The sequence below is a fragment of the Portunus trituberculatus genome, chromosome 12 (genome assembly GCF_017591435.1).
Source record: "Portunus trituberculatus isolate SZX2019 chromosome 12, ASM1759143v1, whole genome shotgun sequence".
Taxonomy (NCBI): Eukaryota; Metazoa; Arthropoda; class Malacostraca; order Decapoda; family Portunidae; genus Portunus; species Portunus trituberculatus.
The window spans coordinates 937659-963763 of NC_059266.1; the positions used below are offsets into that span (position 1 = coordinate 937659).

The following is a 26105-nucleotide window of genomic DNA, read 5'->3' on the forward strand; positions in this document are numbered from 1 at the left end:
TCATGTTGTACATCTATGAGTGATGACACTTTGGGATAAATAACTGTTTGCTATTACGTACTCTTATTTCCACCGCCACCTCTCCGCCAGACACATGGTGGCACAAGTATCCCGCATCTCTCGTGTGCTGAGTCGTGCTGGGGGTCACCTGCTGCTGGTGGGGGCTGGGGGCTCAGGTCGACGCTCCCTCACTCGCCTGGCATCGCACATCTGCGGCCACACCCTCCTGCTGCCTCGCATTACCCCCGATGACGGTAACACCACTGCCTGGCTAACAATAAAGACAAGATTTGGCAATATTGAACTTACAAAATTTACTTCTTCTACCATTCTTCTCCTCTGCAGCTTTAACAACATAGACAAGCTGTGATTTACAATTATTTATCTTTAAAAACTTCACTTCAACCTTTCCTGCAGCACTAGTAACATCAGCCCAACTTACAAACATTCAACTTACAAATTCACTTCTACCTTTTTTTTTTAGTATCTTTCACATCACCATCCAGATTACAGAGAGGTGAAGGAGGCGGTAAAGGAGGCAGTCATGAGGGCGGGTGTGGACGAGTTTGCTACGGTAGTGGTAGTCGGAGACGCGGCACTGCATCACCCAGACGTCCTCCACCTCATCAACACCCTCATCCTCACTGGCAATGCACCAAATATTCTCTCTCCTGAGGACAAGTGTTACTTGAAGGAGGTGAGAGAGGCAAGGCGAGGGATGGTGGTGTGATGTGTTTATGGTGGTGTGTGTTGGTGAGGGAGAGAGTGAGTGAGTGTGATTTAATTTAGGTAGGAATATTAACAGGATTAGTATGGTGCCAGTGAGGGAAAATGAAAGAGCAGGGAACATTAATAGAAGGTGCAAAGACGACAATTGGTCTACACATGAGAGAGAGAGAGAGAGAGAGAGAGAGAGAGAGAGAGAGAGAGAGAGAGAGAGAGAGAAATTATTACATCTGTAAGAAAAGATAGTAAGAGTTTGTAAAAAATCATCAAAACATGTGTACATGATTTTACTTTGGTACTGTTTATTACAATCTATTACTGGAGAAAAGAAAAGGAATTAAAACAGAATTCTTTATCTCTAGTCTTTAAATTTTGCATCAGGTTAATAATTGCAAACATCATCGTGGACAGAGGCTGCGTCTGTACATGGAGGGGCAAGAGATGACAGACAGCGAGGTGTGGGAGGAGCAGGAGAGACGAGTGAAGGACCTGGTGCATATAGTGGTGACCTGCCTCCCCTCGCCTGGCCTGCACCACACTCTCACTCACTACCCAGCCTTCACCACTCGAGTCACCATTAACTTCTTCAAGGTGACTGTGGTGTAACTCCTCACTGCTTCGTAATGGTGTATAATGGTTCTGTTGGAAGTATAGGATAGTTGTAATTGTAATTGTAGCAGTGATCAGTAATGTGTCCCTTAGCGGTGGCCGGAGGAGGCGCTGGTGAGGGTTGGGGAGCACTATCTGGAGGAGGTGCCTCTGCGTCGCTCCATGCGGGACACTGTCATCACTGCCGCCACACTCCTACACCAGCTGGCCAGGTGTGGGGGTCAGGCCTTCTTGTTAATCTTTTCAGTACCATGACATGATCATATTCATTCTGATTTATTATTATTATTATTATCATTATTATTATTATTACAGCTTCAGAAAGTTACTTGGGCATTAGAATGTTGAAGACTCTGTGCATTAATCTTCTGACCCCCATAAAGCCTTCCTAATGTAAATAAAGTTGTCTAATTGTACCCAAAACTTATAATAAAAATGTGTCCTGGTACTGAAGAGGTTAAAGGGAGTCCTTGGTTTATGACATCCATAAATTTATGCTGTTTCATGGTTTCAATGCTAGTTGTGCTGATTTCTTTTTTACTGTTTTATGTTTTTTTTTTTTTTCAGAGCTACACTTACACCATTCTCCATGTGTTGTGTACAGATAGACTAGTTATGCTTTTATGTACTAGATGACTTTACAGTACTATGACATTAGCACTGGTTAGTGACTGTGTAGGTTCTTGCTTAGGCTGGTCCTTACTTATTTTGTTAATTAGTTTACAACATGGTATAAGAATAGAACTGTTCTAACTTGAGAACCACCTGTATCTTGTTTACCTTTTCTTCCTTTTTTTTTTTTTTTTTTTTTTTTTTTTTTTTTTTATTTGTACCATGTGGGCTTTTCACTGGAATTTATGGGCTAAAGGGGATACATTTTGGGGTACCTCCTATCTCAAAGCCCACCCACTAAGAAATCGTTACCCCAAGTGAGGAAGCCCAACCAACACTCGGACCATGGACAGGATTCGAACCCGTGCGCTTGGAGACCCCTCAGAGCCCAAAGCACGCATGGTTCCACTTGCTTTGCTTCTTTCTTGCTCCTCTTCTTACCTGTTGGTCTTGTTGTAATCTTTTTACTGCTGTCTTTGCTTGAGATGAACAAGAGTAACATACAACAAGTCAGATGGAGTGAAAAGAATAAAGGTACCTTGTTCATTTATCTTTCACTAATCCAGAGATGAGAGTGAGCGAGCGCAGGAGAAAGGTGGATGGTGTCCTCCTGTCACACCATCCTCCTACCTCCACCTTCTCCAGGAGTTCCGAGGGCTCTTCACCTCCCGCCAGGCCACCACCTCCGCCTACAGGAAGAAGTACCTCTCAGGTCTAGACAAGCTGGCCTTCGCTGCCTCTCAGGTGTGTTGATTGGCTTGCCTGGGGAGTGTTCTCTGTGTTGCTTGTGGTATGTGACTGGTTTTGTTTATGTCTTGTCTATACTGCAATTGTTATTTATGTTTTGGAATTGTTCTTTTATTTTTGCATTGTTCATTGTTTGTTTTTGTTATGTTATCCTTTCTGTTTTTCTTTTTTTGTTTTGATTACTTATTTATTTTTTTTCATTATGCTCACTTTATATATATTTATTTTAATGCTTTTTTCTCTATTATTTTTGTGTGTATTCAGTTTTAGTGTATTCAATATCAGTATATTATTACCTTTCTATAACGATTAAAAATGTTTTTTTTTTTAACCTTTATGTATACTCATTGTTTATATTTAGATTTTTAACATATTGATTTTTGATGTATTGAGTTTCAGGATATCAATTTTACATCCATTAATTTTCAGTGTTTTTGTTTGTTTCTCCCGTCAGATCTCGGTGATGCAGGAGATGCTTGCCTCGCTGGGGCCACAGATAGAGGAGGCAGCAGAGGGCGTGTCTAACATGATGGAACTCATTGAACAGGTCACTCACCACTGCCCTCACTTATCATCACACAAAATTCTAAAACCAAACAACATGCATTCCATCTTACTATTTAATATTTTAATGACTTTTTAGGAATCTACTGAGGTGGAGGCACAGCGGAAACTGGTGTCGGTGGAGGAGGCAGAGGCGGAGATTCATACAGCTCGGGCACGTGCACTGCAAGAGGAGTGCCAGGTGGAGCTGAACAGGGCACTCCCAGCACTGCATGGTGACTATCTCCTTGTCCCCTAGGTCCTTATTCTGAAATACTCTTGTTCTAAGGCCACAAAAATTATTAGTCAAATTCTCATATATATCTTTCCCCTATGATGGAGTAGAACCATTACTTAACTATCACCAGAATTGTGAAAACTCCTTCAGAAATGTCATCTATTTTCACTGAACCCAGTTGAAGTAGCTCTGATATAGTGCCAGAAAAAGTACCTTATTGCAGCAACGAATATCAGTTCACTTTCTAATCCTCATTCACTTTTATCGTCTTCACACCAATAATGAGTTAAACATACACTTCAACCCATGAGAAATGTCAGTCTAACTTTTTCTCATATCCTTATAAACATAGACTGTCAAACATACCCATACTTCAAAACTTTCTAGTATTTAATCCTTATTCTTACTCTACCATTTCCACAAAACAGAGGCAGTCGCAGCTCTCAACACCCTCAAGCCAGCTGACATCACTGTGGTCAAGAGCATGAAGAACCCACCCCAGGCCATCAAATTAGTCATGGCTGCAGTGTGTGTCATGCTGGAAATACGTCCTGACAAGCTGAAAAACTCCACTGCCAAGGCTGTAAGTAGTGAATCAAGGGGCCAGTGAGGATGTGCTGGTGCTGGTGGAGGTTAGAAGGATGAATTGCTATGTTTTATATGTTAAGGAAATGGTACTTTAGTCACCCAGCCTATTTTTCTAATATTTTTTTTTACCCTGACATCCTTATTTCACACAAGCTCTTTCCCCAGACTATGGACTATTGGGGTCCAAGCAAAAAACTCTTGGGAGACCTCAGTTTCCTGCAGCAGCTCAGGGACTATGACAAGGACAACATTCCTGACACTCTCATGGATAAGGTCAACAAGGAGTATGTTCGCCTGCCTGAGTTTGACCCGGCCTCTGTGGCAAAGGCATCCAGTGCTGCTGAGGGGCTGTGCAAGTGGGTGCGGGCCATGTCCGTCTACCATGCCATTGCTAAGGTGACTGGCATCTCAATACTTCTCTATGAAAAATAAACACAAATGCATGTTCAATGAGTACAGATTTTTATTCTGCATTGATCTACATTAACCTTTCTGTCATTGTACATGGACCTACATTAACCTTTCTTTGTGCTGTAGATTGTGGCACCCAAGAGGGAGAGACTGGCAGAGGCTGAGGCAAAGGTGGCAGAGATGGTGTCCCTGTTGGAGGCTAAGCGGGGGCAGCTGCGAGAGTTGGAGGAGAAGCTGGAGGTGCTGCAGAGACGGTTCTCCCTGTCATGCCGGGAGAAGGAAAACCTGGAGGCAGAGCAGCGACTGTGTGGCCTCAAACTGCAGCGTGCTCGGAAACTGATCAGTGAGTGTTTCTTTGGGTCTCAGTTTTGTAGCTCATCTGTCATGTTGAGATTTGAGACACTTATTTCTCCTTGACACCACAAAGAACCATACACCAAGCTACACTTCTATTAACTTTAAGCTTTCTCTTCACTCTTCAGGTGGACTAGGAGGGGAGCAGACACGCTGGGAGGCTGCTGCAGAGACTGCCGGGGCTGACCTCCTTCGTCTGCCTGGGGACACTCTCTTGGCAGCTGCTTCCCTTGCCTACCTGCCCCACACCTTCCAGAAGTCAGGTGTGGCTCTCCCTCCAGGATGTATTGGTTCTTTAGGTGTCTATTACAAATTTAAGCTCAAGTATGATCTCTTACTCGCAGATGTGTAGGTGTATTTGTATATTTGTCACATATGGCTAGATGTGTGTAACCAGCAAGGTGTGTGTCTCCAGGGATGCATTGCTGGAACGCTGGTGTGCGGGGGTGAGGGAGACGGGGCTGGAGGTGAGTGACGGGTTCAGTTTAGTGGGCACCCTCACCCCAGCCCTCCACACTCGTGCCTGGGGGCTTGAGGGGCTCCCCACAGACTCCTTCTCCCTCCAGAATGCCACCATCATCAAGCACACCAACAAGTAAGGCTGTGATTGGTGGAGGCTTGCTTTGTAATTCTTTTAGGATGTAAATGTTACTTGTGTTTTTGTTGCTTTTATTGCCACCACTACTACTACTGCTACTGCAAATTATGATTATACTACTACTACAATAAATGATAACTGCACTACTATAACTACAATAAATGGTGATAATTACTACTACTACTACTACTACTACTACTACTACTACTACTACTACTACTACTACTACTACTACTACTACTACTACTGCTGCTATGTTTATAAGGATAACAAAAACAACAGCAACAGCAGCAAATTATACTATGGTTACCACCACTACTGACGATAACATCTTTAATCTTAACAAAACCACCGTAACGCACCAGGTGGCCGTTGCTGGTGGACCCTGATGAGGTGGGGTCTCGGTGGATCCAGCAGCATGAAGCACCACATGGCCTGGAGGTGGTGTGGCAGCAAGACTTCAGCAAGCCTGCCGTGTCTGGCTCCACACGGGTGTCTGTCCTGGAGGAGACTGTGACCCGCTGTGTGACCAAGGGCCGTCCTCTCCTGCTGCTGGACCTCTGTGGTGACCCTCCACCCCTCCTTGCCAACGTACTTACCCGAACCATTACTGAGGAAGGTCAGGGTTGTCTCATGTTGCCTGTTTTCTTTTAAGGTCTTCTTTGATTTTGCTTTTTTAGTCTGGTATGAGCATTTTTTTTAGTTCCTTAATTTAATCCTGCCATAATTTTTCTATAATCATCACTATTTTGGCTTACCATAGTAACTTTTAGCTTTTTTCGTACAGGTGGTGTGAAGGTGGTGGTGGTTGGGTCACTCACACTTCAGTACAACACCAATTTCCGTCTGTACCTCTCCACACGCCATCCTCGGCCACCCATCTCCTTGGAGGTTGCTGGGGCTCTCACAGTGGTCAACTTTACAGTGACAGTGCATGGCCTTCATGACCACCTCAGGCAGATTCTTGTTAGCAAGGAGAGGTGAGTCGCAAATCAGATTAAAGTACAAGAAGGAAGGGATTGTTTTAGTCGTCTTTAAATCTGGTTATTCTTTAGTACTGCCACCTCAAGTGAACCTTTTTTTTTATACAGACACTCTCTGCGTGAGTTAGGTTCCAGGTGGCTGTTTGTAAATTCCAATGCTCATAAGTTGTTAGTGAAATATTTTAGATTTATAGTAATTTTGTAACTCAAGTGTAGTGAAATATTTTAGATTTTATAGTAAGTTTGCAACTCAGATGTTTGTAAATCAGAGTGTCTTTATATTTTGTTAGTGTCCCTTTCACATCAAGAATAGAAAATATTTGCCTTGCTTCACTGCAACATAGGCCAGAGCTGGAGGACGAGAGGCAGAAGTTGGTGGTGACAATGTCATCTTACCAGCGGGCACTGCAGGCCACCGAGGAACGCATCCTGCACACCCTCTCCTCAGTGCAGGGCAACATTCTGGAGTCTGAGGAGGCAATACTCATCCTGCAGCAGACAAAGGTGAGGGAGAGAAAAGTTGTTGAAATACACCTTTTATTTATTCACTACTAGAGATACATTAATATCCATTCTCTTTGTCTCTGCCTGATCTGTCCCTGTCACCTTCACACAGCAAATGGCCAATGAGATCAAGAGGAAGCAGGAGCAGTGTGCAGAGACAGAGGCAGCGCTGCTGGAGTGTTGCCGCCAGTATGAGGCTGTGTCTCGCCCTGCTGCTGCCCTCTACATGACTGTAGCCAGCCTCACCTCCCTCTCCCACATGTACCAATATTCCCTCAGCTGGTACATCACCCTCTACATCTCCATCATTGACAACACGTGAGGGTCTGCTGTATACTCTATTCTTTTGTTTGGGGATTGAATTTGTTTGTATGTCAGTAAATGTGTCTCTTAGTATGTCATCCTCTTCATATTCATCAATAACAACACTATGAGGCTCTGCTGAATAATTAAAACATTTGAATTGCTCCATTTTTTTTTTTGCTGTCATTAGTATCATTCATGACTGTACTTTAGACTTACACCACACCATTCTATTAGATTTGAGAAGCTAAAGCAGTCAGAGTTATGATAGCTTTGCCAACAGTCTTTACTAACCTGCACAACTTCCACTGCTGCCAGAGGGAAGAGTTCAGTGCTGGAGCGGCGCCTGTCCCTGCTGCATGAGGCCCTGGTGGGTGGGGTGCACCGGGCCGTGGTGAGAGGCCTGGCTACCTCTCACCACCTGCCCTTCACCCTCCTTGTGGCCATGCACTCTCTCAGGTCAGGCTCAATGTTCTTTCCTCTCTCAGAGCACTGTATAGTATATATAACTATATGGTTGTGATGCCAAACTCATCATTTCAGGACAAATAACACAGTGAGTGCAGTGGCAAACAAATTAATTTTTCTCTGACATTTTGGCATAGAGTTCTTGCCATTTTTTGTGGATAAAGGATGATAAGACAGCGTAAAAAATAAAAATGAAAGTTACGAAATAATAAACATACATATACACATCATTACACTGTACAGAGAATAGGCCCTGACATATTGTTCAGACCAGCAGACAATATCTTTATGTGCAATTTGATTTAACATTGTTTTTTCATTTACTTCATTATGCCATCTTTGTGAGGCAATAACTTCATTTAGCATCAAGAATAGTAAACCAGGCAGTCATTTACAGAGGTGAGGGAAATGTGACTAGCCAGGAGGAGGCAGCGTTGTACCATCTTGTAGCCCAGAGCACCAGCGGAGCCCCCACCACCATCCTGGCTTGCCCCACCCCTGCTGCCTGCCTGGCCAACCATTCACTTCCTCTTCACTATCCCTGCCTTCCATGGTGAGTATGTAAGCCTGTATTCTGAAATGCTATTATCTCTCACCATGGCTATTTTTAAAGGCCCCAGACCTGAGTAACTGGGTTTTCAAGTGTATTTCTACTACCAGTAATGTAAAAATGTTATTAATTTGTCACTAGAATTATAAGCTTCCTTAAAAAATGTGTATAACTTCAACTATAATCTTTTGAAAATAGTAGTAGGATGCCTTGTATTTATAACTGATGAGAATGGATGAACAACCTTTGATTCACAAGTGCATTGAGAGTGAGTAGATAGAAAAAATAGATGATATATTTCAGAAGCAATTATATTGGATGGATGATAGATGAGTAGATAGAGTGAGAAATAAATAAGTAGATGAATATTTCTATATCAACTTTCTTCTCTTTCTGCCAGGGCTGGAGGAGAGTCTGAGGGAGCATGGGGAGGCATGGGTGAGGGTGGTGGAGTGCATGGGCCTGCCTGAGCGAAGTGTACTGCCCCGACCTTGGCACTCCCTTCCTGCCCTGTCCTGGCTGCTGCTTATCTCTGCCCTCAGGAAGGATAAAGTTAGCAGTTATCATTCATTTGCTGATTGGTTAATTTCATAATTTGATTATCAGCGGTAAAAAGTCTTTTGGCATCTGGTGTTCTGGAAATTCTAATGTGTCAACACTTGCTTGAATAGTCCCATTCTAAAAGTTATATCTGATCTTTTGACACTATATTTCTTTAAGGTGTTAGGATGTTGCTAGTTTAAAAATGGTGACAGATGCCATGATAGTCTGCTGTCGCATGTAGGCTCTCCTGCTAGTTAAAGCATCCATGGGTACTATGATGTGAATGGTTTATATATGAATATTTTTAGTATAAACTTGTATGTATGAGTGAAATACTAAACTGAGGAGGAGAGTGAAGGCAGATACATCTTTATAATTACAAGAAGACAATACAGTAGCTGAGCAAACACACACATTGGTGTGCTGCAGGTGACGTGGGCTGTAAAGACCACTGTGGCAGAGGTGCTGGGGTCACAATATGTGGTGCCGCCACCACTGGCACTTGCAGAACACCTACAGTTGCCTGCCCCCTCCCGCACTCCAGCACCACCACCCACTCGCCACCCACCACCCCTCCTGCTGGTGACCTCGGCAGGCGTGGACCCTCTGGAGGAGGTGCGGATATTAGGTGTGCCCATCATCAGTGTCTCCCTTGGCCAGGGCCAGGTGGGTGTCCACATAGGGTAGGGGATAAGAAAAACTAATGTGTATTCATCATTATAATAATTGTTTATATTTCTATTACTTATGTATATCATTTAATTAGACTGATAACCAAAAGTATTCATTTAACTATTTCTCTGCATACTATATTTGATTTACTGAGGCATATATATTTGTGTGTGCGCGTGGCAGAGTCGTGTGGCTGAGGAGGCTGTTAGGGTCGCAGTGGATGAAGGAGGCTGGGTGGTGCTCCAGAACCTTCACCATGCACTCGAGTGGCTCCCATCCCTCGCCAACACAATATCCCGCCTGTACAGCCCATCCTCCACCTCCTCCACCTCCACGCCCACTGCTACTGCTGCCACACACACCCGTCAAGCTGTCTCCACCGCCACCACAGGCACAGCTCTCCACCCTTCGTTCAGACTCATCCTCACTACTGAACCCACAGAGGAGGTAAACCAAGCCAATTTCTACACTCCCTCAAATTTGATGTGGGAAGGTTTGCAGGGAAATTTAGACTGTGGTGTATTGTGTATTTCTCTCATGTCTTAGCTACAATTTTTTTTTTCTTTTCTACTTATTTTTGCTGAGTCTTTCATTTTAGATCTCATGGAGGGTTCTATTTTTTTGTTTTCCTATCTTTTTTTAAGTTCTTAATTATAAATGCTTTTATTTGCTTTTGTCATTTTCTTTGTAGACTTAAATGTTGATTGGTTTGTATATTGCATTTTTGCTTTGCTTTATTATTTTGTTCTCTGTTTTTACTGCACTGACTGATTTTTTTTGCCATTTCAATCACTGGAAAATGTGTGGAAATGGAAAAAAAAGAAAATAGGTTAATTTTGTCTTTTCTAAGTTACAGAATGATTTTTAAACATTTCAAAAGCAAGTAGCAGGAAAGTTTTGAATAATGCTGGGGAGAAATTAGTTAATTGTAATAGGGTTGAAAACAGCCATATATATATATATATATATATATATATATATATATATATATATATATATATATATATATATATATATATATATATATATATATATATATATATATATATATATATATATATATATATATATATATATATATATATATATATCTCTCTCTCTCTCTCTCTCTCTCTCTCTCTCTCTCTCTCTCTCTCTCTCTCTCTCTCTCTCTCTCTCTCTCTCTCTCTCTCTCTCTCTCTCTCTTTCTGTTGCCATCAGTTCCCTGCCTCCCTGCTGAGGGTGGTGGAGAAGGTGTGGGTGGACAGCCCTGCCGACCCTTGCCACGCCTCCACCAGAACTTTCAGACTCTGTTCCGCCATGCAGCTCACATCCACTTTACAGACGAGGTGAGTACTGACACACACTCTATGTTGTCTGCATTAGTGTTGGTGGGGTGGTTTTAATGTGGCTGATTGTGTTAGTGTTGAGGTGATGTGGTGGTGGTAGTGATTTGGTTACAGATATTATTTTTGTTGTCAGATACTATTTTGAGTTGACAGTAAATAATGCATAGATAATATTTAATTTATCCCAATTTCACTTATAAGAAAGATTTATTAAGTAAATAACAAAGATTTATTGATTGATTTAGAGTTTAAGTATTAGTATTTTACAGTTGCTTTTTCTTACTTTAAAATGATGTAGTTTATAGAGAAATCTCCAATTTTACATGCTTTTTGATATTTTTCCAGCTCAGTACATATCTTAAAGAAATGTGAAAATATTTTGTGTCAGTTCTTTCATCTCATAAAAGAAAAATATTCCTTATTCAATAGTAGTAGTAATTGTGGTTCAGTGATGTGGTCATGGTGGTGACATTGGTGTGATGCACTGCAGGAGGAGGTGGAGGAGGCTGCCACCTGGGGACTGCTACATGGCCTGGCAGTCTTTCACACGGTGATGAGTGAGCGTGGCCGCCACGGTCACCTGGCCTGGACCAAACCCCCAGCCTTCACTGCAGCAGACTTAGTCCTGACTGTCAACATTGTAACAGTGAGTCACTGCTTAGGTGTCATCTCTTACTCTGATGGATGGAAATCAACATGAACATCACTCATTACAAATATATTAGCTATTACTGTAATGTCATTAGTAACCCTTGTCCATGTTCACTCTCTGGCAGTCCAGCATAGAGGAGGGGCAGGAGCTAGACCTGGAGACCCTGGAGTACCTGGTGGGCCGGGTGATTTATGGTGGGCGAGTGCTGAGATCAGAGGACCAGCGGGTGATCAGCAGCATCCTGAGAGAGGTGCTGAGTCTATCCCTGAAGCGTAATGGTTTGGAGGAGCCGCCCCAGCCAGCTCCAGGGGAGGAGGTGGAGGGAGGTGGCTTGGCAGGACTGTTTCCTGAGGTCCTGGGCAAGCTGGAGGATGTGCAGGACTTCCTTGTGGTGAGGAGAGTGGTGATGGCAGTGGCGGTGGTGGGGATTTTTGTTTGTTAAAGAGAGGAATAGGAAAGCAAGAATATTGATATGAAAATTGTATATCAGTTAGAAAAGTGTTTTTGTGCTCATTGAATTTTAAAGTGAAATATGATTTTTATCTTTGCTGCATTCCCAAGTTTACAGATAACTAAATATGAATCTTTGTTTTGTAGATTGAAAAAACACAAAATTACTTTATTTGTAACTTAAAGTTTTGATTAATCTTTTTGTAAACTATGAATAGTTTTAGGAAAGGAAGATTGATAGTGAGTGATGGTGATGGTGGTGATAGTGGTGGTGGTGGGGCATTGCAGGGAGTGACAGGGCTAGAGGATCCTGAGATCTTTGGGTTGCCGGCGGGGGTGCAGCGGCTGCAGGAGGAGGAGAGTGGCCAGGCCCTCCTGATGGCCCTAGCCACAGCTGGGGGTGCCCAGGACCCTGCTGGCACTGTGGAGAGTGTGCTGGTGAAAGACTTGACCAAAGTGAAGAAGATGGTGAGGAATTTTTGGGATATTTAATGATAAGTCAAGAGACACTTGTTGCTTGGGAAACATGTTTGCTTGTCACTTTTATTCATGGAAATTATTGATTATTTCCTGATTATTGAGAACCTTAAAGTTGTAAGTATTTTTTTGTGTGAATTACGTACTTTACATTTTTCTGATGTGCTTGTAATTTGTAAGCATTCAGTGCACATTGTTAGCACACACCACTTACTCTAGTGATGCATTCTATTGATGTGTTGTTCTATTTATGTATAAAACTATTTCTGCACATCCTGAACTGTGTGTGTATGTATATAGCTGCCAGAGCTGGTGGTGGGGGCAGAGAAGCTCAGAGTGGATGAGGATAAGGACCTGGTGGCAGTGGTGAGGCGTGAGGTGGAGCACCACAACAGCACACTTGCCGCCATTACCACCACACTGCAGGATGCCTTGCTTGCATTAGCTGTGAGTTGTCAACACTGTGGGGAAAGTTCTGCAGACTTCTTTCTTGTCTGTTTTTAATCTAGTTTGAGTATGATGTGGGATTATATTCTAAAACTTGCCACTGTCAAAAGGCTGTCTTTGAAATATAGTGGGTTATTTAGGATGTTTTTATGGTTCTAATGATAGATTTCCAACATTTTTATTTTGAAAGTTGAAATACTCTTGAGAACCTGGTTGACTACTCATCTCTAGGGCCTTGGAAATTCATGGTGAGAGAACAAAACATCATTAACAATAATTACCTACAGTAAAAATGCTTTCTGAGATGATTCCTGTGTGTGTCAGGCTGGTGGTGGGGACACCACTGGTGTGGCCTCTGCAGTCGGAGTTGGACACACTCCACTGTCCTGGCTCCAGCTGTACCGCACTCCTGCCCCACCACTTCTCAACCACTTCCTTCAGGAGCTGCATGCCAGGACTGCTTTTCTCCAGGTACTGTAAACTGACTTGAGTGTTTGTCTGTATGTAGTCATGGGATGGTGTTTTAGTATCATATGGTGTAGTCTTGTTCAGTTTGAACAGTGATTGGTGACTGAATTGTCTGATAAGATAACAAAATAGGATTATGTTTTTTTGAGGAAGAGAGTGAAGCTTGTAAAGTAAGGGATTTGGAACTTACAGGGATGAGATTTTCTTATAGAATTTCATTGGCAGAAACAAGTGATCACAGTTATTTAGAGGAGAGACTGGTACTGACACCAACCTGCTCACATCCTACAGAGCATGGTGAATGGTGGGCAGCAGACATACTTCCCTTTGGCAGTCTTTCAGTTCCTGCCAGCCTTCCTCACTACAGCCTTGCGCCGTGCTGCCCGTCAGGCCCACCAGCCCCTACACAGCCTCACCTGGGAGTTCCACCTCACACACCAGCCCTCACCACCTTTACCTCACCTGCCTGTCATCCTCTCACCTGACGCACACAGTGATTCTGCCTCTGACCAAGTATCAGAGTCTGCATCTTGCCCTCCTACTGACACTGCTAACCCTTCCGACACACCTGAGCAGCAGAGTGATGCACCTGCTGATGCTGCACCAGATATGCCAGACAATGGAAATAATGCCTCACAGGAAACACCTTCTGAGGCTCCTGTGAATGAGGTTGACGAGGAAGAGGAGCTGAGTCAAGCCAGTGGTGCCAAGGTGGAGAAAGAAGAAGAGGAGGAGGAGGAGGTGGTGTGGAGCTGCTGGGGCCAGGATGGGAGCATTACTCTGCTGGCATCAGGGCTGTGGTTGGTGGGGGCCTCCTGGAATGCTGAAAGGTGTGTATGAACAGCATGTCCCCTTTACATATTCATAGATTTTCTCTCAACACTATAAGAATTTGCTGATGCATTGCCTTAAATCAATCAATAGGTCAGTCTTTTTTTTAGTTGTATATTCTGGTCCCCATCAAACAAGGACATCTGAGAAAGAGAGGGCCCTTTGCTCCAAACACGCAGCCTTCCAGTGTTGTAAGAGAAAAGACATTAGATAATATAATAATGATGAGTTTCCTCCTGTTCTTCCAATTTTGACACAGGTATGAGCTAGAGGAGGCTTCACTGCAGGGCCTGGTGGAACAGCTGCCCCTGCTGAGCATGGCCCCTATAGTGGTCTCCAGCAGTACTCTGCCCCTGGCTCACATCCCTGAAGTGGCCCTCTCAGAGTGCTACCCTCCAGCCCCAGCCTCTCTCAGTAACGGGTCAAGCAGCCTCCCCAGGTCACTGGCCGAGAGTGGCTGTCCCTCCCTAGATACCCTGCTGGAGGACCCTGATGCTGCAGACCCCAGTGACCCTGAGGCTGAAACTGGCCAGTTCCTGTGTCCGGTGTACCAGGGTGGCCCCAGCAGCACCCCAGGGCCCCCGGTGCTCACGGTGCCCCTGCCAGCTGGGCCATACGGGGCTGACTATTGGATACAGAGGAGGGTGGCAATATATCTGAGCCAGCACTGAGTCACCATACAGCAGGTCTTCCTCATTCTTTTGAGAAGGGATCCTATTGAGGACTTTCATTATTTCATTACTTTATTTGCCTTATAAACTAGTCGTTGATTGATCTCAGTTGATCTGTTCCTTCATCTGAAAGTGCTTCATTCAACATTACTTTGACTGATATTGTTGGATTGTAGTACAGGCAACCCCCGCTTAATGAAGGTTCACACTACAAAATTTCGCTACAACGAATGTTTCCTTTTACTACCATCTGCTTGTTTAACGAACACCAAACTCATTTTAACAAAATTTTATCCAGGTAATTTTTTCCAAGTTTGAAAGTCCACTGTATTACGCAAGCTGACAGGCTTTTGAATACACCAGGGCCTCTTGTGGACAAAGTACGCACCACTCACTCCCCTACACTTCCCTGCTCTCTGCTCAAAACAATAACAGTGTCCAGCACCAGCTCGTCTTCCCTAGCTCAACAAACCACCAAAATGCCCTGCATCCAGCCCTGAAATGTTGCCTAGCATTGCTAAGAAGACCAGGAAATCTCTTACTCTCGATGTGAAGCTGGATATTATTCACAGACATGAGAGAGGCCAAAAAACTAATAACATTGCTTGCCACTATCTTGACTCCATCTACTGTCTCTACTATTTTCAAGTCAATAGACTCTATTAAGAAGGCTGGTGAGACCGTATCTTCCTTGCACACTAAAAGAACCACCTGAACTTGTGACTCTGCAATGAATAAAATGGAAAACCTTGTGAAAATGTGGTACATAAGTTTTGTATGCGGTACAATGATGCTTCCTTTGTTTTACATTCCACAGGTTACCAGCTAGCGTATTTTCTGCTTCACTCTCCCTCCCTTCATAAATTTAAGATCATCAACATTATAAAGTTACTTGCATAAATATTTAACTTCATAATTTTTACTTTCATTAAACCTTTACTGTACTATGATGCACTCTCGCTTTGTTTACTCTCAATGGAAGTTCAAGTTAGGGGTCAAACTTGTTATAATTGGTTTGCTTAACGAAAATTCCCTTACCGAACAGTTTTTTTAGGAACTTAACCCGTTCGTTAAGCGGGGGTTGCTTATATATATATATATATATAGCATCCTGAGGTTTATTTTGATGTGCAGTTAAAGTCATATTGATTAGTTTCTGTCAACATGTTTAGTCTATATACCATGTAGGGCTGATGCTTTGCAGGCCAGTAGCCAAGACAGGACAAGACATAAGCTTGGTCTCTGTAGAAATGGATGTATGTAGAGAGGAAGGGTTCCTATATGGCCCCTTTAATTCTGCTCTTGTTAGTTACCTTTCATGACACTTGGAATAGGATGATGGCAGTGTTCCTTTAGCCCTGGGAGTGGCTATTTTTCTCTACATGCAGGAGAATATGTAATTAAATAAAGAAATTAACAGTAATATGTTGTCAGTGTTGGTGTAGGAAGTACTTATGATTTCAGATTTGTTTCCATCAGTTACCCATAATGCTGAAAGGAGTGCCAACATAATCCTGATAAACAGAACGAGTTTTTCAAAGGTACAGATGTTGGCACTTGATTCCATGCCAATCCTGGCCACATAAATTCTCAGTAGAAGCACCTAGTAGATCCCACACCAAATGAAGGCTTCAGTTTTCCTTTGATTGATCCAACTACCGCAAAAACTAAGCATTTAGGCTGCACCTACTTGACCTTACCCACCTGGTTAATGCCCTGCCCCTCCCCGTGATCAGAGCATCACCACGTCATCCCTTTTTCCATCATCCTTACACACACACACACACACACGCTCTGCATCAGCATGGATGAAAAAGTGCACCCCCCCACACACACCAAACGTCATACCCTCGGGCCAGTTCATCTCTACTTCGAGCCTTCACTTCCAGTGCACCTGTCCTTGCCTTTGCCAACAACCTGCTACCCCAGTCTCCAACGTGCCACTGGAGTGTCTCAGATCTCTCCTTGTACTTATACCATTTCAGAGTTTATTTCATTTCCATCCCTGCTCGCCATTTAATTAGCCTATTATCCTCCTTTTCTTACCTCTCTAGGTCCCATCTTATCCCAATCCTCCTCAAGGTTTTCCCTTCTTTTCTATCGGTTTCCTTCAGGGCCGGACCAAACCTCCATGGGGTCCTAAGCGAAATTGTATTGAGGGCCCCCTAAGTAAATAAACAGGTAGACAATGTTCATACTGTAAATGTGTCATGTTTAACTATTTTTGGTTTAAAAAAAAGTGCAACGGCAATAAGGAACAATAAATTGTAATGTAAGATCAATAAAAACAAATAACACTTCCAAATTTCAACTTTATTAGCTTACAAAAATAATTATAAATTCAATTGCACAAAGACAAAAAATGAAATAAAAAAATGAATAAATACCACACAAATATTTAATGATATAAAGGAACAGAGCTACTGTACTGTACCTAAAACAAAGTAACACAAATGGTTTATTTCACCCACTAGTGTCCTGGTCACGCGGATTAAGGCGCCGCTTTCTGCCACGATGGTGGTAGATTGCGGGGCATCGAAGGAAGCGCTGGTGCAGCGAAGCCTTTTTTATAGTCCGGTGGCTTAGCGAAAAAAACGTGACACGCTAGATTAAAGCAACAAACTTTGCACACTGCTTGTTTGGGTCCCATGGAAGAATATTAGAGGGTGGTGCCCGATCTGCTTTACCCAGGAAAAAAATGGCCGCCCGAAGAGCATTTATGATCCCATATACATACTACTTGATTGGATTTAAGGGTGATTTACCACAATCTATGGGTGATTTAAGTACAAACAACCACATAACATTACTTATAATATATTTTTACAGCTCCATATTGTCTCCATATCTTTGATCATATAGAAATAACTATTTATACATGGGAGAAAAATAACAAATAGACTACAATATATTTTTTATTGCTCTTGGGGGCCCCTTGTGGCCTCGAGGCCCTAAGCCATCGCTTACTTCGCTTATGCGGCGGGCCGTCCCTGGAACTTTCCTTCTTCCATCATGACATAACACTTATCTTGTAGCACCTGGTTCACCCATCTATCCTCATCTAGTACGTCCTTCCATCTTTAAGAAGTTTATCTTGCCTTTGAACACTCTCTCCCTAAAGGTGCTCCAGCCCATCTCTCCTCTACAGTAATGGCTTCTATGGCAGTACTACAAAGAACTTCTAGACCGCATCTTCCTACTAAGTTTTAAGTTTTCTCTAGTTAACAAGATCTCCCTTCTGATGATAGCAAGGCAAAATTGAGCAGAAGACATCCGCGAAATTATGGGTGTAGACAAGAAATTTACTGAGGTGAGGCTCGGAATTAGGTCATACAGTACCAATAATTGTGGGTTGTACCAATTTATTAATTGCTCATATATTCTTTACTTCCGTTATCGCGCATTCCGTTATCATGCGTGTTTTCAGGCACCAATTTCGCGCGATGATGGTGAAATAAGTGAATTGCTTTTATCTAATATCTGTTCTCTTTACCTCATTTTATTCTTATTTCCCTATTATTTCCATTTAGCTATCAACCTTAAACTATTAGTCATGAAAACAACCTTGAACACGCCAACAAAATCATGGGTGTTCTACTGGCCCGTGTGCCCTTGTTAAACTCTTAAACACACCAACGAAATCATGGGTGTTCTACTGACAGTATCTTTGTTGTTAGTAGAATTGTGAAAATACCTTTGAAAACTCGACTTAAAGGTGTTCTACTGACAATGTAAGTTTTCTTTGTTAATCTATCAGCCTTTAACACCTCCAACAACTGCACCAGAGGCTTAAAAACGGCAGAGATAACATACCGTGACATCTTAAAGCACAAACCAAACACGAACGCAATAAGTAACGGTAACACAACACGCGTGTAAGTATATGTAGTGCAATGAGTCCGCGTATCGCACTATTAATCTGCATGGGGGGAGGGGATGAATGCGTGATCTGAGCGAGTCATCTGCTGCACTGCATCTGACTCGTCATTCAGTGCGTTGACAGCCCTCGCTTGGTACACAGGCAGAGGTCATCACACCTGCTAACTTTTCGTCCATTTACCATATTTTCAAACGCACAATGTAAGTCATGCTACAAATACCCTTAACTGGCTTATTTCAAGTGGAAAGGCTGAGTGAAACGAGTTTTGAGCGCTGGTGCTATTGTTCCGTCAGGTGAGTGAAGTAGTGTATGGGGACTAACGCCGTGTGTATATGATATCCCTCGCGCTATGGAAATGAAGGTGCTAGCAGCTACCGAGGGAGGCACGGGCGATGCTGGCGCTCAGGCAGGGGAGAAAGGGTAGTGAGCGAGATAGGGGCTTCAAGTAGGGATGGGAGCTTTCGCAAACGCCATGGCACCAGAAAATCTCACAGGAGTAATGAAAAAGCTCCCACAAGCTCCAAAGAACTCTCCAAAAGATTTGAAGAACTTCCCAAGAGCACTAGGGAGAGCGGCGAGGATGAGGACCAGGACTGCACGGACAAGGTGGGCATGAGGCGTGAGCTAAATCTCGCGGACAGCATCATCGTCCTCATCGGCATCATCTCAGGGTCGGGCATCTTCATCAGCGCTAATGGTGTCCTGCAGTACAGCGGCAGTGTCGGCCTCTCCCTGCTGGTGTGGGTGCTCAGTGGTTTTATCTCCCTGATAGGCGGCTTCGTCTACACTGAACTGGGTAGGTTGTCTGTCTGGCTACTTACTATAAAATCATGACGCCTATAACACATTTTTGCGCCGCATCTCTGCTTCATTCAAAAGGCTCTAGCTGAAGTTACATAGGTTTTACGGGGTGATTTTACTGTTCCAGTGATAAATCAGCAATATTCTTACGTTATCACTTAAAAAAAACACTTAAAAACTTGGCTAATCATCTCTAGTCCTTGAAAAAGTCGCGGTGAGGTCTCAATCTATTATACACACTTCTTAATACTGAAACCCACGCAATCAGATTTTATAGCTTCCAACCACATTTTTTCCACATTTCACTGATTTATTGATCGTTTCATAGGTGTCCATTCACTTCTTTGCACAAAAAAAAAAAAAAAACCCTGTAAAAGCCTCAACACTTAATACCCATGCTATTTTCTTTCTCACATCACTACAGCTGCCATGATCCCATCGAGTGGCGGCGCCTACTCCTACGTTCTGACAGCGTACGGGCGAGTGGCGGCCTTCGTGTTCCTGTGGATGTCGCTTTTCTTAGAGGAGGTGAACATGATGGCCATTGACGCCCTCACCTTTGGCACGTACGTCCTCCAGCCCTTCTTCCCAGATTCCCAGACGCCTCCTGAGATACCTGTCCGTCTCTTGGCTGCTGTGATGATTCGTGAGTGCTTCTGCTTCTGTAGTGAGGGGTTGACACCATGGCCCGTATTCTGAATCGCTTAGCTCTCTCACCATCACTGCTTTACAAAGGCTCCATTTGAAGATACTTGTGTTTTTAAGGGTATTTTTATGTTTCTGGTGATAGATTGGCAAGCTTTCTGATTTATTAAAAGGAGAAGGTGTCTTAAAAACCCGGCTAGTTGTCTCTGGTCTTGTAGTGAGAGGGGAAGGCGTTTCTGAATACAGGTTCATGAACGATCGAGTTTCATCCATTTGTTTTTGTTCCTTGCGTATTCCTCAGTGATTCACTTTGTTCGTGATTCTTGTCTTTTATCAATTTTCCTCATCAGAGAGAGAGAGAGAGAGAGAGAGAGAGAGAGAGAGAGATACCAGTCATCTTTTGCATTAGTGAGGTAAACAGAATAAAAAAAAAAAAACACAAAAACACAAGTATAACAAAGAAGACTTCATTAAGAACCACAACTAAAATCAATATGTATTTTTTCCCTAATTTATCGACACATTTCATATCTCTTCGTCAGTTGTCTACCCACCTTCATTTCTTCTCATGCCCATTGTTCTCTGCTCTTTCACTACTTTATAGGTCCCCTTCCTTCCTCAGGCATTATGACCTAAATCTGTTATCTGATAGCTCTCATTCCTTTTCCTCCCCCTCCTGGTACAGTACTTTATTACTTGCATCACGAAGTATAGTATTTCGTAGAAAGGAACTTGAAATTCACTTTGATATACTGAGTTTTTGAGCTAGTAACCATTATCCTCATTTGTTACTGAATTTGATTGTTTGCTCAACTCTTTTTTTTTCTTTCTTTTTTATCTAGCGGTAAACAGGCGAGTTTCTCACATACCAGACCGGAGTATTGGATAAATGTGTACATAAATGTAAGCAGTATGGAGTTAGAAGACACCAAACTGTTGTTCTGGTGCATCAATTCTTAGGTAGAGTCAAATGATGAAGGTACAGTTGTTTGATATTTGTAAGTATCGCCGTGTGTGTGTGTGTGTGTGTGTGTGTGTGTGTGTGTGTGTGTGTGTGGCCTAGACTGCTCCTCCTCCCCTGTGCGTGCTTATCAGTCGCCACATCTTGTATTGAGCGCTTGTGTGTTGTATAAACTACGCGAACTTCCTCCCATTGTACTACATGAGTTCCGTGTTACATGCATCTCATCAAAAATTTACTGGAGACAAAAATATATTATAAGTACATTCCCCCCCATCCTCTCTCTCTCTCTCTCTCTCTCTCTCTCTCTCTCTCTCTCCACCCTGTAAATTGTAAAAGAATATTACCGTGGTGCTTAAAATTGTACTGGCGTCTTCCTCCAACTCCTCCTCTCCCTCCTTCAGTGTTCCTCATGTGGCTCAACATCCGTTCCGTGAAGGGCTCCGTGGTGCTCCAAAACGTGCTGGTGTTCCCCAAGTTCATTATCCTCGGCGCTATTATAATCGTGGGTTTCTATCGCCTCGCCACCTCTCCGTCTTCCAGCTTCAATGACGCTTTTGCCAACACCTCTACAAACCCCGCCACCATCGCCACCGCCTTCTACCAGGGCCTCTACACCTATAACGGATGGTAAGGCTTACAGGGATGGGAGTTTGGTTTTAGAACATGTGATAATGAGCTCAAGTTGAAGTTATATTTAAGAGATAGGAAGGAATTGGCTCTCAGATTGGTGGATGAATGGAATGGACTCAGTGATCAGATTGGTAGTGTTGAATAATTAAGGAGCTTTAAAAGATTAGGCAGATATAAATGATTGGTGAAGATATAGGCAGGCAGGTTTCATATAAGGGACTGCCACGTGTACACCTGATGCTTCCCTCATTTAATTTTGATTTTTTAGTGGCAATTGTGTTTTTGTTAAGTGTTCTTGTCTGGTTTTAGTTGCCCTGTGTGTAATCCGCTGGTCTGTGCTATAACTCTCTCTCTCTCTCTCTCTCTCTCTCTCTCTCTCTCTCTCTCTCTCTCTCTCTCTCTCTCTCTCCAAGGGACAACATCACCTGCATCGTGGAAGAGCTGAAGAGGCCCGCCAAGTAAGTATAATGTTACCGTACCTGTGTCGTGTCCATACAACTGGGTCTGGCCTTGTGCATGCTGCGTTTTAACTGTTCCCGATGCCTTCCCTGCTTTCTGCATTCCTCTGATCACACAACTGTCAGATGAGATCACTTACGATTTCACTGTATCTTAAATCTGTCTCACTGCCATGTATAGATCCTTGATGTATGTGCGCTTTGTTGTGTTGTTATTTCTTAATTGTTACGGTGCTGTCTTTTGTCAATATTCTGAGTACTATATAAAGGAAAAAATAAAATAAAAGGCTTTCAATGGTGTAAAAAGGACGTGGGTGTTTTCAAACTATAAGATCCACGTATGCTAGAAATTATAGTTTTCTAACATTCACTAACTCTCAAAATGTATTCGTATATATTTCTCAAATCTAGAAGCAAATAATCAATAAGAATCACGTGTGAAATAAATAAATGAATAAATAAATAAGCAATTATAAATGAATAAAACAAAATGATAATAAAGAATGGATTGAATAAATGAATAGATAAATAGATAGAAACCAAATGAATATATAAATAAATAAACATTTTTCTTAGATTTTATGACTCGATCTGCAGATGTCTCTTTGCTTGTATATACGTACTACATAAAACTATTGAAGGAAAACTGTTGAATCCACGTGTACCTCGCCAGAGTCTTGGTGGTGGCCATTACTACTGCCCTCGTCCTGCTGATTGCCTTATATCTGCTGGTGAACGTGGCCTACTTCGCTGTGCTGGAGCCGAACGAGATCCTTTTCTCACCTGCCGTGGCTGTGGTGAGTGGCGGTGCATGACGGTGGTGGTGGTGACGGTGACGTGAACTTTGCCTGTTAACACCACAGTAACACGAAGAGCATATAAATTCAACTTGTGTCTTGGTAATATGTAATCATGAGTAGCGTATTTATTTAAAAGAAACACTGACGTAGGACAACAACAACAACAACAACGATGGTAATGGCGATGATGATGATGATGATAATAATAATAATAATAATAATAATAATAATAATAATAATAATAATAATAATAATGATAAAGCCAACTGAGATACAATGGATTCACAAAAGAGAAAGACAAAAGAATCATTCAGAATCAGAGGATAAGTATCTCGAAATCTCGCTCTTGAAATACTGACTGAATTTAAATATTTGGAGATTGTCCAGGTTATCTCCCTCAACAAAGATATCCCGCGAAAATTCTCTATCATATTGAGTAATTCAGTGATCCGGTCTCTTAAAATGAAGCAAACTAAGCTTCTATTCATTTTTACCTACACCCATCTTGAAATCTCCATTCAACGTTTCCTCCCGCCATTTTTAGACTGCCCCATTTCTCCTTCTCATTCTTTGATAACGTGGTGGTGGTGGTGGTGGTGGTAGTGACGTGAATTCATTTATCCACTTCTCGTTCCCATACCTTATTTTTTTTTTTTTTACTTTAATCTTAACAGTACAAGAATATATATGCAATTTTATAATCTAGCGCCATACAAGAAAATTTTTAATAACTTCACTTCCCGCCACCTGCTGACTATATACCTGATTCCTCTTCTCTCAGACATACGGGCGGGCTTCCTTCGGGGTAATGGCGTGGAGTGTACCGGTGTTCGTGGCCCTGTCAACAGTGGGGTCCCTAAACGGCAAGACACTCACTCAGTCCAGGGTGGTGTTTGTAGGGGCACGCCACGGCCAGCTCCCCGCCTCCCTCGCCCTGGTGGGAAATAGATGCACGCCTGTTACTGCTATTATTTTCATGGTAAAGTCTCTCTCTCTCTCTCTCTCTCTCTCTCTCTCTCTCTCTCTCTCTGAATGCGTCTCATCTTGCTGTTGTGTTTGTTCTTTGTGTTCTTGTTTTTATTTTTTGCCTTTTTCTTCCTTTTTACTTATCTATCTTCTTCTCATTGCCATCATCACCTCCACCAATTAACTCCCCCAACACTACAAAATCCTATCACTCATTAATCATTTCCTACATCACACTTTTTACAATGTTCCCGTCAGCTATTCCTCCCCTACATCTCCTACAGGCACTTATGGCCCTGCTGTACCTGGTGACAGTGGACATCTTCTCCCTCATCAACGTGGTGTCCTTCTCCAGTGCTGTATGCCAGGTGGGAGTCGTCTCAGCCCTCCTCCACCTCCGACGGAAACAACCGACCTGGGAGCGGCCCTTCAAGGTGGGAGGGAAGGATGGAGAGCTAGGGACAGGTAGACGCGAAGGTAGACAGACAGACGGACAGATAGGTAGATAAATAGACAGATTGATGGTTAGATAAATAGATAGATAGATAGACAAGTGGACAAAGACAGATAAATAGACAGAACAATAAATAGAAAGATAGACAGATAGACAAGCAGACAGATAAGTACAAATATGAAAGCAGACACCTAAACAGACATACAAATAGACAAAGAGACAGACAAACAAAGAGAAGAACAAATAAGTAGAAAGACGAACATATATACATACATACATACATACACCTAAACAGACAAACATACATCGTAGGAATATTTGTATTTTAACAAGTAAACAGACAGACAGGCAGACATTAGGAGTATATATTATAAAACCAGAAAATAACAAAACGCTTTCACTAGTACCTTCTACAGCGCCTCCGCCAGTAGACAACAAAATACGAGTACGATACCACAGCTTCCCTCACTCCTTTCTCCGCCTCAGATATGGACAGTGGTGGCTGTGGGTTACCTGGGGGTGTTGGTGGCGCTGGTCATCCTGCCGGCACTGGTGGAGCCTGTCACGGTGGGCATCACGGTAGCGCTCATTTTCTTCGCACTGGTGGTCTACTGGCTCTTGCTAAACCGCCCAATCACCGCCCCAGCTTACCATCGTGGCTCCAGTGAGTGCTGTGATCTTGTCTCTATGAATTACTGCCTTGTCTGTGTTCTCTTTTTTTTTTATGCAAGTGGGGAAGCCAGCCAAGGGTAACAAAAGATTATGAAAAAAGGCCCACTTGGAATGCCAGTTCCCTTAAAGATTAATATAGAATTAGCCAAAAGTCTGTCTATGTTAATGTTTTGTTTTCTCTTTGCAGGACGCTTTTACCGTTTTCTGCAAATTCTGCTGGAAGTGAGGCCTGAGAGTGACGACTTAAGACTGTTGACTGACTGAATAACTATAGCTAACTGACTGACTGACTAACTTGCTACTGATTGACTGGCTGACTATAATATGTCATCTATCGCATCATCTTTGTATGGCACCGTCCTAGTCGTTGTCGTTATGTGAAGTATGTTAAAATTATTGAAACTTGAACACTTCGAACTATCAGAATTCTAAATGTAAAATTAGAAAGGTAACGTAACTCCAACTTAACAAACCTTTGGCCTTGTATAGTCAGCCTTGCACGTCGTTGTAAAGGTTTATTTTTCTATTGTTTGTAATCCAGTGTCGCGCCAAACAATGTAAACACAAATATAAAGTTGAGAAGAACCATTGCTTGTCAGTAACACCACGAATCAACCACCTATCTCTCTCTCTCTCTCTCTCTCTCTCTCTCTCTCTCTCTCTCTCTCTCTATATATATATATATATATATATATATATATATATATATATATATATATATATATATATATATATATATATATATATATATATATATATATATATATATATATATATATATATATATATATATATATATATATATATATATATATATATATATATAGTGTTATATATATCTTATATATATATATAGGGTCTTTAAAAGTGTTCATCTTCTTACTTATTTGTGTGTGTGTGTGTGTGTGTGTGTGTGTGTGTGTGTGTGTGTGTGTGTGTGTGTGTATTCAACATGGTGAAGTTGTGTAAGTTATGTAAGTGTGTGTGTGTGTGTGTGTTTAATTCGGTGAGGCTGTGCAAACATACATAGACTGTGTGTGTGTGTGTGTGTGTGTGTGTGTG

The 26105-nt window shown here is 42.4% G+C and overlaps 2 protein-coding genes across 2 annotated transcripts in view; both read left to right on the forward strand.

Annotated features, from left to right (window-relative positions):
* LOC123502833 (dynein axonemal heavy chain 3-like) overlaps positions 1-15066 on the forward strand; it is a 41561-nt gene extending 26495 nt beyond the window's left edge. Inside the window, 32 exon segments of the mRNA XM_045252105.1 lie at positions 91-254; positions 507-697; positions 1138-1317; positions 1429-1547; positions 2514-2691; positions 3149-3241; positions 3338-3473; positions 3904-4058; positions 4229-4459; positions 4601-4817; positions 4957-5067; positions 5070-5091; positions 5244-5423; positions 5792-6045; positions 6214-6406; positions 6754-6913; positions 7026-7231; positions 7535-7675; positions 8082-8150; positions 8152-8237; positions 8635-8786; positions 9207-9443; positions 9633-9896; positions 10650-10713; positions 10716-10777; positions 11268-11423; positions 11554-11820; positions 12168-12347; positions 12657-12803; positions 13128-13274; positions 13563-14101; positions 14362-15066. Coding sequence (XP_045108040.1) covers positions 91-254; positions 507-697; positions 1138-1317; positions 1429-1547; positions 2514-2691; positions 3149-3241; positions 3338-3473; positions 3904-4058; positions 4229-4459; positions 4601-4817; positions 4957-5067; positions 5070-5091; positions 5244-5423; positions 5792-6045; positions 6214-6406; positions 6754-6913; positions 7026-7231; positions 7535-7675; positions 8082-8150; positions 8152-8237; positions 8635-8786; positions 9207-9443; positions 9633-9896; positions 10650-10713; positions 10716-10777; positions 11268-11423; positions 11554-11820; positions 12168-12347; positions 12657-12803; positions 13128-13274; positions 13563-14101; positions 14362-14773 — 5713 coding nt within the window. The 3' untranslated portion in view covers positions 14774-15066.
* A 3722-nt stretch (positions 15067-18788) lies between these two features.
* On the forward strand, positions 18789-25578 carry LOC123502812 (Y+L amino acid transporter 2-like). Its single transcript, XM_045252078.1, has 9 exons — positions 18789-19449; positions 19879-20100; positions 21465-21690; positions 22107-22151; positions 22825-22948; positions 23733-23930; positions 24202-24351; positions 24858-25035; positions 25231-25578. The coding sequence occupies exons 1-9, from the start codon at positions 19266-19268 to the stop codon at positions 25305-25307; spliced, it is 1404 nt and encodes a 467-aa protein (XP_045108013.1). The 5' UTR covers positions 18789-19265; the 3' UTR covers positions 25308-25578.
* The last annotated feature ends 527 nt before the right edge of the window (positions 25579-26105 follow it).